Raw genomic sequence first — 12,709 nt, 5'->3', positions numbered from 1 at the left:
CTTTTTTCTCCCCGGAGTTTTTTTTTTTTTTTTTTTTTGTCTGCCTGGTGGATTTATGCCGTTCAGTGTGAGAGCTCTCGTAAAGGCTGATCGGAGGTTAACGTCAGCGATAGAGGCCATTAACTTCAGGAGATAGATATGACTTAGCCTCATGTCACTGTCTGGTCACTGTGACTTTGAGAGGCTTCAGCTCCGTTTGCGGCCCGCTTTTGCAGCTGAACACATTTAGATAAGACAGAGGGAAAAGGAAATAGATGAACGGCATCACTTAAACTGAGATATCAGCCTCTTTCTGGATACCGTCGAGCCGCTGTTCATTCCGGAGGCCACGTCTGAGCTGATATGTCAAGAATGGACTAGGATTACAGTTCATCTGCCAAGAACGGCATCCTTATTTTAGATGCAGTACAATATAAAACTGTGCTGGGAGAATCGTAGCTCAGAAGTAGGCTTGCTCTTTTGTAATTTCTGCCCTGAAGCCCCATTCAAAGTGTGTCGTCTTCTCTTGCTTGGCTCGCCGAGTTCGATCGATTACAGTTCTGTTCAGCAGTGCGGTTTAATGAAAAATGGTAAAACAAGATAAAACCTTAAGGATATAGTTGGCACCAAACCGAGTAGCATCCTGCCCATTTGTCTCCATTATAACTCATTGGTTTTTCAACTGTTTTTGGCAGGCACTACAGTGATGACCATGACGGCTTATGACGCAGATGATCCCAACACGGACAACGCTGTATTGCGCTACATCATCGTGAGACAGCTGCCGGATAAACCTTCACCCAATATGTTCTACATCGACCCGGAAAGAGGTGACATTGTCACCGTGATATCACCCCACCAGCTCGATAGAGAGGTACATGCTTTCTTTGAGTGCCTCTTTTTTATTGTTGAATGCTATGGATAAAGTAATGGCAGACTGGGCAACAGTATGTTGTTTGTTACATTTGTATGATGTTTTTAGTCACTGGTGTACTGCAAATCTCTTTAGGTTTAGGTTTGTGATACCTAATGCACTAACTAATGTTAACAAATAGAATCTTATTGTAAAGTCCCCCCCCCCCTCCTCTTTTTTTCCTATTCTGTTTTGAAATACTTCCTATTCATCTTTTAAGATTTCTAGCATTTAAAAGTGTATATTTGATGGGCTACAGCAAGTTTACAGTATGTTAGCGATGTTAGCGCTGGATTTACACCCCTAAGCAAACATTTGTAACTTAAACGTACATGAGAGGGAAGCTATTCCACCACAATATATCTTTACACTGCTGCTTCAATGTGTCAATCAGCTCAGGTCTTTTTTAGTGTCTGCAAATCAATTTTCCATATAATACGAATGGTGAATTCACAAAATGTACCGCAGATATTGCAAAAATACCCATTTGAACGTTTCAAAGACTGTCAGATCTCGTAACACAGCTGGCTGTTTTCGTAAAGCTTTGTGAGTCAAACCTCTAACAGGAGGGCCGACAGAACGGAGGCTTTCTGTTCAAACCGAACTCTACAGACAAGCAAACAAACATGAGGGGGCAAATCTGAGGGGACAAACAATAACTGTGGTGTGTTTTAATGTTTAACTATCCTCAAGACACCTTTAGAGCAAGTATATTAGAGCAGATTCCTCGGCATATTAAAGCAGGGGTTTTAATGTTGTTAGGAGACGGGAGGTTGGATGAATGCAGGGAAGATGCTACGGTATCTTGAGGACAAGGGGTGTTAGCGGTGCATGCTAATGAGCAACTGGAGGCAGCGCTTTCCAGCTCCTAAGCAGAGCGAGACAACAGCATGATTGCTTTTTCTGTGGGGTGACGAATGAAGGAACATCAATTCGGCCCGCTGCTGGAAGAGGAATATTAGCTGTTGTCAGACACTTAGAGCATGCTTTAATTGAGGTTATACACACTTATCCACCAACATCGGCTGTGTCCGACAAGGCCAGTTGAAAACCCCTCAGCTGGAACAGAGCAAAGCCATCATTAAATGCATGTTTGCATGCGTTCCAGAGCGCATTTGATAGTCGAGTTGACATTGTAATTGAAATGTTACATGAAAGGTGTCTGAATGTAGCTGTTTATTCTGATTTCTTCAGAGAGAAACACTGGATGTTGACAAGCTGTGCTCACTTTCAGTCACTGCTGTGTCGACACCATGTGTGACACCTCTGCACGACTCCCACGAGTCTGTGCTTCGTCGCAGTTGATCTCATATATATGACAGATGTTTTACACAATGAGCTCCAGGGGATTTCAGGTGTGTTAAGGAGGCAGGTGTGCGATGTTTCTTCACCAGAAATGTACTTTTGAGCTGTTTTTAAAGTTCACAGACTACACTTTTCAAAATTGCCTCCGCCCACAATGACACAATTGTAAAACCTGTTTTGTCTCTGAACTCTCTTAAGCATGAAATCTATTCAAAATATACACTCACCACTGTGGGTTTTTTTTCTCTCCATGAAGCTGTGGATCAATTGTGGAAGATAAATCCTGGCAGCTAATAGGTTGAGATGAGAGTCACTTTTAGACTTTCTATGGCTGCATTCATAACAATCAGCAGAGAGGGAAAGAGAACAGGAAGCCTCTAGTGAGAACAGTAGATCAGTTCTCCCTTTATGTTTTGTTGAGAGGACGTTATTCTTGCTTCTCCAGAGTGATTAGTCATGCATCTATGGGTCAGTTGATTGGATTAAAACAACCTCTATTAGGTTGAACAACAGCTGCAAATCTTTGAATAATAGAATTAATGGTAAAATACCTCAATTACCACATATGATCCAAAGTGCAGCGATGAAAACCTGTAGAGGATGCAGGGTGGATGCCTTTTAAACTTAAGTAAAAGTACAAAAGTACTTACTTTTGAAAGTACTTTATGTATAAAAAGTAGGGGTGCTCTGATCAGGATTTTTTAGGCTGATCACAGAAAGCAGTATCTGCTGATACGATCACCGATACTGATCTTTTTAAAGCCTTATTTTTATCATGTAGAATTATTTATATTTATATACTCCAATCAGGATTTTTAGACATTTATTCAGGGCCTGAATTTCATTTTTAAAAATGGGGGAATTTCCATCCCTCTTGTGACTCTTGTGAGAGGGGATTTTTTTTATTATTTGAGGGGTGGAGGGGAACATTTTTTTTTTGTATTTTTCAAAAATATATATTTATCTCACCTAAATGTTTGATCATGCAGTGCATTTTTGTTTTTACACTAGTTCAAGTGGCAAAATATTTAAACTACTTTTCTTACGTTATCACAAACATTCTAAATTAAAACTTACCACTGACAGAAACCGCCAGCTCTACTGCCTTTTCTTTTGCATTTAAATCTTTATTACAAGCAATCCTGCGGTTCATAAAGAACTGTTTTCCTACGTCCACGAGTGCCATCTATTATTGCCTTTTTTATCTCTTTTCCTTTAAAACTAGCCAACAAGCCATATGTGTTGACTGTGAAACACAGACTTCAATTATATGCATTTATGGTGTAATTACTACATTTTCGTTTACCGCAAACAATGTGCTGTCACTTTAATTTAGCGCATGCAGCACAAGAAAAATAGACTCGGTGCGGAAACGATCTCTGCACTGCTGCAGAACGCACTGCCGGACTGCAACCATGTGCAGTGTGAACGCTTTAATCCGTTAATATGAGCGCAGGAAAAAAATACGCACCACATACGCACTGCAAATGGAGTATGTGTGAACCTGGCGTTATGTGTGTATGCTTCAAGTGTGCATGAGCGCACTTGAAGTGAAGGAGAGCGCGCGAGTGCTTAATGGTTAAACACTGGAAAGAATTAAAAAGAAATGGGCAGTATCTTTTTTTTATTTAATTTAATTTAATTTAATTTAATTTTTTTAATTTAATTAAATTTTATTATTATTTTTTATTTTATAGCAATTCATGACAGTCAATAAGTGGTATTTCATTAGGATGCTGAACTTGTTTGCCTGATCAACACATTTCTCACACATCATAAAAGTTGGCTTGCACATCATAAAAGTCTGGAATTCTGTTTGAAGTTTAGTTTTGAGTTTTATTTAGACTGGCTGACAGATTGCAGGCTTGCTTTGGGGGGCGGTCAGTGTACGACCTCCTCAAACCAACTTCTGTGGTCAGTCTGCTATCGTGGGCTACCCACTGTGCATCTGCTCCAGGTCCTGGCAATCAGAGTCCTGCTACTAAATCTGACAGCCGATTGACAGGCAGAGTAGCCCCACCTTTGTTTCATAAACCCAAATGACACAGTAGCAAAAGAGACATCTTAAAATCGATACGCAGTGACAGGATTCTGGCAGTCCTCTTACGGTATGTCTAATCATTACAGTCCTGCTTCTGATGCTCAGTCTGTGGTCAGATAAGAGCTCTGTTCTGAATCCTAGTGAGCTGTCTTTATGTCAACTTGTCTACATAGACAGAGTTTGACATCAGAATGCTATTAAACTAATGATGCCGGTAAGAATACAAATTTAGCTTGAATCGTACATGCCTGTTTCCGTCAAGGTAATTGCACCTTTTTTTTCTTTTGTTCTCAAAATTCAGACGTTTTTAATTTTGAGATATAAACGTATAATTCTGATGAAGAAAAAAAGTCAGAATGCATGATATAAATTCAGAATTCAGATTTTATTTTCTCACAATTCTGTTATATATCTTGCTTTTTTTTCTCAGAATTGCAAGTTTACATCTTGCAATTCTTTTTTTTATTTTTTTTCTACCACAGAATTTAAAAAAAAGGTGATTAAGTTTTTTTTTATCTCACAATTTTGACTTTTTTCCTCACAATTGCAAGTTTATATTTCACAATTCTGACTTTTCTTCTTGTATTTCTGTTTTTTTTTTCTTTTTCTTTTTCTTTTCTCCTGCCACGGAAAAGGTTCTTTTTAAACTCATGATTCTGATTTTTTTTTACTTTCAATTGCGAGTCTACATTTCAGAATTCATACTTTTCTTCTTAGAATTGTGAGTAATAAACTCGCAATTGCATCTAAACTTCTTGCAATTCTGAGTTTATATCTCAAAATTCTGAAAAACGTCTGAATTGTGAGATAAAAAGGCACTATTTATTTATTTATTCATCCATCCATCCTGTGGCGGAAACGGTTCTTTCATAAATTCTCCTGCCATGTTGGATGGATATTTCCAATATTTCCAACTCATTGTAATGCATTTTTGTATTACCTACATGAAATGCTACCTTAGATTTTGGCCAAAAGAAAGTATTTTTCCATCTTCACATCAGGAACACACCTATCGTGCCTTAAATGCTGGCTAGATAGGTAGCTCAGGTTTTGGAGATTAGCTAAACACAAAACATGTGTGTGTGTCTTTGAACAGGAACAAGATATTAGGACCTCTCAATGGCACATTAAACAATAATTGTGTGAACGTTGTTTCAAGCTCTTAGAACCATTTTAATGTCATATAATCTATTTATACATTGGAGGGTTTATGGTCAGTGTGAAGTATAATATAAAAATGTAGTGCAATGATTACAGACAGAATGTGCGATTTAAGGCCCATTTTACAAGCTTCAAATGAAAATAAACGGCATATAAACACAATGGCAAGCATTCTATCTGTATGCACCTGCACAAACACACAATGGACATCCAATTACTGTGAGGTCGTAGCGAAGTGATTTCTTTACTGCCGCCGAGTTCACCCAGGACCCAAACGGTCGTTCAAATTACAACGTCAGCCTCCCCTCAGCGCTTGCCCGCAAAATAGGCTTTTCAGACATGCTTTTCAGACTTCTTTTTAATCTGATCTCTCTCGCATAATTGAATGTCAGTCGCCATATGAAGATTCTTTCCTGAGCTCAATTAATGAATCATTGTGTTTGGCAGGACGGCTAGACAAAACAGACAGCAAAATATTTACTCCTGCAGGTGGTTCCCGAGTTATTATGTTATGTCATCTAAATGCAAATATTACAGTGAACGCAAGAGGGGTGCAGGCGGCGATTGAAAACACTGCATTATTGCTTGATTTAATGTGCACTTCTCTGCATAAAAGGTATAAACTGTCATTTATTCAGGCATTATTATGTAAAGATTGAGTTTAGTTGGCCAGGAAATAGACTAGTGAGTTTATGCAGATTGCAGAGTGCTCTCGCATTGCCCCAGGACTGCTTTTGAATATGTTCTGTGCTTTTTATTCTGCAAATTTCCCCTCTGTCTTTTATTCATCATTTTTAATTCCTTTTTACCTGAGGCTTTATTAATGATAACCAGAATTATTCTCCAATAAACTTTTTTTTCAGTAGTTTTGAGTTTCGGTGTAAAAGATTTATTACTCGTATATATATGAAAAAAAAAAAAAAAAAAAATATATATATATATATATATATATATATTTTTTTTTTTTTTTTGCCTCAATGCTGGGAGGCTCTGTCAGAATCATTTGTCATTTTCATTGTGACACATTGCCGTTAGACACATAATACCAGTCACCAAACGTCAGTGCTGTGCCTTTGATGTTATACTCGTGAAAACTTCACCCATTCCATCAAGCACAGGGGGCTATAGACAAGATAAACTCCATCTTGTGGTATGATAGACTCTAAACTTTGTCAATTTCTATAAATACACCTTCGGTTTCACTGTCTTCCCCTCTGTCATTTTCTCCTACATGCCTACTGTGGCCTTATTTGCGCTCTGCAGTGGACAAAAGAGATGCATTTAACAATTGCATCAAAGATGAAAAATGTGTTAACATTTGTTAATGCTTTAGGAATCATGAACTCAAAATTAAATAGAAATCTTTACAGCATTTATTAATTTTGGTTAAGTTGGTCAGTTTCTGCATATATTCAAGTTGTATATATTAATAGTTAGTGAATAAACCTGAATTAACATTGAACAATATATATTTATGAGTTAACATTAATACAATTTATAAAAAGTTGTTAGTTGTTTGTTCAATCATTAAATTGTGCTAATAAATTAAACTGTATTGTTAAGTGTTACCTACAAAAGAGAAGAAATTAACATTTATGTAAAAATGAACCTGTAACCTGAAATTATAAACCCAAATATTGGTTGTTTGCCTTATTTTGTCTATTGCATATATTGATATTAGAATGACCCCTGGAAAATCTCCCAGAAAATTCAAATTTCATGATAATTACTCAACCTCTGTCAGGATTCTGGACTGTCTGTGTCATGGTTTGCCCCTGTTTCTGTTCCTGTTTGTCCTTATTTGGTCATGTTCCTGTCCTTGTTTAGTTTGATTATGTTCCATTGATGTCACCTGTGTTTTCCAATTGTCTCTTGTATTTAAGTCCATGCTTTTGCATTCTGTTTTTGTCGGGTCTACTTGTTTCTACGTGTGTTTGATCAGCTCCTATTGTGGATTATCCCGTGTTTTCGTCAAGACTGTGAATGCTACTCCGTGTCTCCTACTTTCTTCCCCTAGCAGCATAACGTGAAAACCTTAGGCCATTCAAGATGTAGATGAGTTTGTTTCTTCATAAGAACAGATTTGGAGAAATGTAGCATTACAGCACTTGCTCACCAATGGATCCTCTGCAGTGAATGGGTGCTGTCAGAACGAGTTCAAACAGCTAATAAAAGCATCACAATAATCCACAGGTAATCAACACAATTTCAAACCAACAATTGATGTCTTGTGGAGTGAAAATCTTTCAGTTCATGAAAATCTTCTCTCATCAAAATACACGGAGAACTGTTTTGGACTGCTTTGGAATGTTTTTGCTTGTACACTTTTCTTGATCTGTGCATATTTCTCTCCTAATTCAGATGAGTTAACTTTTTGTTTTTTATTAAAGAAAGCAATATTATGGATATGACTTTTTTTTTTTCCTGCTTCCGTGTTTTAGCCAGAAGTAATGGTTTGAAGTTAAAAATTCTTTAATAGATTTGTTTCTTACAAACATGCAGCTTTCATTGATGGACTGAAGTCATTTGGATTACTTGTAGATTATTGTGATGTTTTTATCAGCTGTTTGGACTCTCATTCTGACGGCACCCATTTACTGCAGAAGATGCATTGATAAGCAAGTGATGTAATGCAAAATTTCTTCAAATCTGTTTCGATAAAGAAGCAAACTCATTTTACATCTTGGATTTCCATTTTTGAGTGAACTATTCCTTTAAAGACATTTTGTTGTTGCACAATAAAAAAAATGTGGTACTGCATTGGCTCATCATGATGTTCAGTGTAAAACTAGGATCCTAAAGCAATTGTCTAGATGGTCTGCACACTGCAAAACTCTTATGAGATTTACCCTGACCTACCCCTTTCCAGCAGTGAGCAAACAAAGCACTCTCGCAAGGGTTTCCACAGCACAAAAGTTAACCTCCAGACAATTACCTGGTTTAATCAAGAGAGCTACTTGACAGCAAGCCAGAAAGTTCAGTTGTGGTACTAAAATGCATAAAGCAGGTGGAGTCCATCTAGAGTGATTAAAAATGGCACCCTCTCCTTCTCTCCTCACACTCCCTCTCTCCCCTTTCTCCTCTATCACGCCTCTGTCTACTTGCATTAGCGCGGAAATGAGATTCCACTAATTAATTAGATCTCCGAGTGCTAAAGATGAAGATTACATCCCAATGAAGGTTAGGAGTGTCAATCACTTTTTTTTCCACTAGCTGTGGATTCCTGAAGATAAATTGAGCCTCATGGGAATTGTGGGCAGAAAAAAAGGTCAGGCCGTTAATCCTTCTCCGTTATTAATTGAGCCTCGCTGATCTACTCAGTCAATAAAGGTGCGAAACATCAGAAATAGAAGGAAAACATGAGTACTGTCGAAATTTGTGGAGAGAGACGTTAAATAGAGATGAGCATCTTAAGAAAGATTGGGTATTAAAGGAATAGGTCATTCAAAAATAAAATTAGTAAGTTTTAAGTCATTTACTCACCCTCACATTATTCCAAACCTGTATGACTTTCTTTTGTAGAACACAAAAGATGTTATTTTGAAAAAAAACTTTTTTTGAAAATTTGTCATCAGCATTAACCTCTAAACTCTTTCAACTGCTTTTATCCATAAGTTCAGTGGGGTCCAAATCAACATTGGACCTCTATTGGTTTTCATTGTATGGACAAAAGCAGTTGAAACATTCTTCGAAATATCTTTTGTGTTTTACAGAAGTCAGTCAGTCATTAGGTCTGGAATAACATTAGGGTGAGCAAATAGTTACAGGATTCTCATTTTGGGGTTAAAGATATCTTTAAGACATTTCTAGTGACCTTCCTGTGAGTCTTACTAACATGACATTTCTAAAACACGGATATTGATTAATATTGTGCATGTTGTCTATGATTCACCTTGATGAACTGAGCAAACAAGTTTAGTACACTCTAAACGTCCATTAGCACAAACCAAAGAGGAATGTAACAAAATAGAAAATCTAAATAACAGTGGTAGTTTTGCCTGCTGAAGATTATCTTGCCTAAAGAGTTATTGGCACAAAAGTAGAGCTGAAGTACCATTTTGCTTTCATGTCTAGCTCTGGAATCAGCTCTAAACGCACATCTTTTGTCATAAAGGTGAAAAAGAGTTTCTCGGCCCCACTCTGAGCTCTGCCAAATACCTCACGTTCTCACGGGCAGGCCTGAGTGGCCTCATCCCTTACAAATGCACTGTCTTTGCACTATTGAACTCTCCAGGACTTGGCAGTAACACACTAAGTGTAAAACACGCATCTTCTATTTTACTGGCAAAGAGTTGGAAGTGGTCTAAGCACGATTTGTCCCCAGAATGGCATAATATAATAGGCAATTGTCGGAATTTATAAGGAACGAGCAGGTATGAACTCGCCTCGCAGTATCTCGAGAAGTTCCAATTGTCTCCAATTACCGCAACTCTTACGTTCTGGAAGGAAATGAAGAGTGGGTATTATAAATATCTCCAACTGGCCTGTAAACGTGTATTGGTGTTTTATTGGATGCTGTAAGGCCGGGCTATGCCTGAACAGAAGCGGATAAAACTAAGTACTGAAATAGGCCATACTGTGCAGAAGGAGAAAAGTAAAGTCTGGTAGACTTTGGATTTCAGCTCTGCTCCAGTTCAGAAAACTATATAGATGGTCGCATTTTCATCAAACTGTGGAAATAGAGTATCACGCACCAAGGTCAGACTTTAATTCCTGGACATGCCTATCTGCTTGACCGCTCTTCCTGCTAATCCCATCCAAAGAAACCTTCACCTTCCAGCCCACGCCCTGATCTGCAGGGTGGGATACAGGCATTCAGATTCATGCGTCTCAGATGGTTGTGTGGGTTGAGATAAGAACACAGCCGGTTGTGTGTGCATGCAGGAGGACAGAGGGGTAATGAAGTGAGTGATGAGTTTCTCCTCTTTCTGACTGAGCTTCGGGTCAGAGATCACCTGGTGTCCATAGAGAGCGAGAAAGTGAGCTACAGCAGATGAGAAAGAGGGATCATTCTTTTTATCAGTCAGACTGCTTGACTGAGGAGGAGGAGGATTCAGTCAGATCTGATTGTCCTAAGCAGGTCACTGAGCACGGTTCACACAAGTAATAGGGTCCTATAAGGGATGCTTTCCTCATGTTGAAACCAGCAATTTTGTTCAGGTTGCGCTGTGCTGTTTGACTGTGCATTGTGTTTAAAGTTCTTAAACACTGATTTGGTAACACTTTAGATTAGGGAATACATATTTAATATTAACTAAGAATATTCCCTCAATAAAACCCTAATTAGAAGTTTATTGAGGGAAATTCTTAGTTAATAGTAAATATGTCTTCCCTATTCTAAAGTGTTGTAGTAGGTATGCTTAGGTATTGGGTAGGGTTAAGGGATCCAGAATATGGTCATGTATAGTAAGCCATTAATATGTGCTTTAAATCTACTAATAAACAGCCAATATGCTAGTAATATGCATGCTAATAAGCAATTAGCTAATAGTGAATAGTCTAATCTAAAGTGTTACCACTGCATTTTGTGAGCTAGCGAAGTGTAGATATAATAGGATAATGCTGATGACTTAAAAATTAATAATAAGAAACTATAATGAGTTGTTCATGGTGATGATAATAAATAATCTTATTTTTAAATCTACTGTTTGTATGAAAGCAATGCATTTTGAGAACAAGCAGGATAGTTTTTGTTTGTTTGAATGCAATGCGTTTTGTGAGTCAACACAGGTAGTTAAAGGATAATGCTGAGGATGTCATTGATTGTGTGATGTAATAATGTACATTATTTTTAAATGTACTTTTTGCATAATTGCAGTGCATTTTCTGAGCCAACCCTGTGGTAGTTTTTGTTTGTTTTAATGCATCGGCTGTTGTGAGCCAACATGGGTAGTTAGAGGATAATGCTGATGATGTCATCACTGGTGTAACGATAATGGCACTGCAATAAATCAGCTTACATTGTAATGTGCTTTTTGTATGGCCCCAATGTACTACCTTGTTCTGGTATAAAACAGCAATTTAAAACTTCTCAGTACATTTCCCCTGCTGATGACAGTGGTGACAGCTGGAGGCAGAGGCATCAGTAGCTATGGGCTATTTTGTCTCTCTGCCAGAGTCTAGAGAGCTTTTCCAAACAGTGGACCCACTGTGCTGGATTCACCGGCTGCACGTTCACATACTCACACACACATTTATCAGAGATGGAATGTCATGTCACCAAACTCCAACTGTTTGTGTGTGTGGTATGTGAAGAGGGTTTATAATTTTTCAAAGTAGGTCTCGTTTTTGGAGTTGGCGTTATGTAAATCATATGGCACGTTTATCCATGACCCATAGAATCAATATGGAACAGGAAACAACTATAAAATCTGGTTATATTAAATATGAAATTGAGCACAGCATTAGTATATATATATATATATATATATGTGTGTGTGTGTGTGTGTGTGTGTGTGTCTGTTTGTATTGTATGTATATATTTATATATGATAAGTTAATTTGCAAAAAAACGATTACTTTTTTTTCAGAAATCAAGTTTTTTTTTATTGCGCATTCCAAGTAATATAAATCAAACTGCAGCTGGGTTGTTTTGATTATGTAATAATAACTTAAACAAACACAGGTAATTTACCAAATTAAAGTTCATTGAAAGTATGTTTTTTTTTTTTACGTATTAAAAGATTGTTTTATAGCAAAAGCAAATAACTCCAACAGTCATTTTTTTGGCAAAAGCAGATAACTCCACATTTCATGTTTTAGAGTTAAAAAAAACACTCGTTTAAACTTTGAAATCTCCTCAGATGACAATGTAGATGCCTGACAAACATTGTTGTGATCATAAACTGTATGGATGTGATTACACGCAATACACTGAGCTTTTCCCTCACCAAACATTTCAGCTTTTATCTTCCTTTTTCGCCCTGAAGTAGATATCACAGGTTCAACAAGTTCGTCGAAATTATCCATCCTCGATCACTTTTAGTCAGCTTTGACGAAACTCCTCTCAGCTAGCACGTCTTTTCAAAGTGAAAGTAGCCTTGTCACCTGACCTGAATACAGCGCGCTGATTCACTAAAATGGACTTATCTACTTTTGATCAAAAACAACAATGGCGCTTGTCGGCTTCTGCAGCAAAACGTGATCTCGCGATGCCTTGAAAGTGGACAAAACCAGATTTTTTGACAAAACGTGTTTAGGGTTCAGATCACGCTATATTTGGAGAATAATGCACAGCAATCAGCTAATTTTTTTTAAAGTGGCGCTTATCGGTTTTTGCAAATGAACTCTTCATATATATATATATATAT

The 12,709-nt window shown here is 37.5% G+C and overlaps 1 protein-coding gene across 1 annotated transcript in view; it reads left to right on the top strand.

Moving 5' to 3' along the window:
* The window catches only part of LOC107583903 (cadherin-13-like), a 100,526-nt gene that overhangs the window by 47,102 nt on the left and 40,715 nt on the right, over positions 1-12,709 (top strand). The window contains exon 4 of the mRNA XM_016270256.1: positions 675-853. Within this exon, the coding sequence (XP_016125742.1) occupies positions 675-853 (179 nt within the window). The remainder of the gene's footprint in view (positions 1-674; positions 854-12,709) is intronic.

The sequence above is a fragment of the Sinocyclocheilus grahami genome, unplaced genomic scaffold, assembly GCF_001515645.1.
Source record: "Sinocyclocheilus grahami isolate Dianchi unplaced genomic scaffold, SAMN03320097.WGS_v1.1 scaffold55.1, whole genome shotgun sequence".
Taxonomy (NCBI): domain Eukaryota; kingdom Metazoa; phylum Chordata; class Actinopteri; order Cypriniformes; family Cyprinidae; genus Sinocyclocheilus; species Sinocyclocheilus grahami.
The sequence above is the reverse complement of the archived record's forward strand: the minus strand, read 5'-3'. Positions and strand labels throughout refer to the sequence as shown.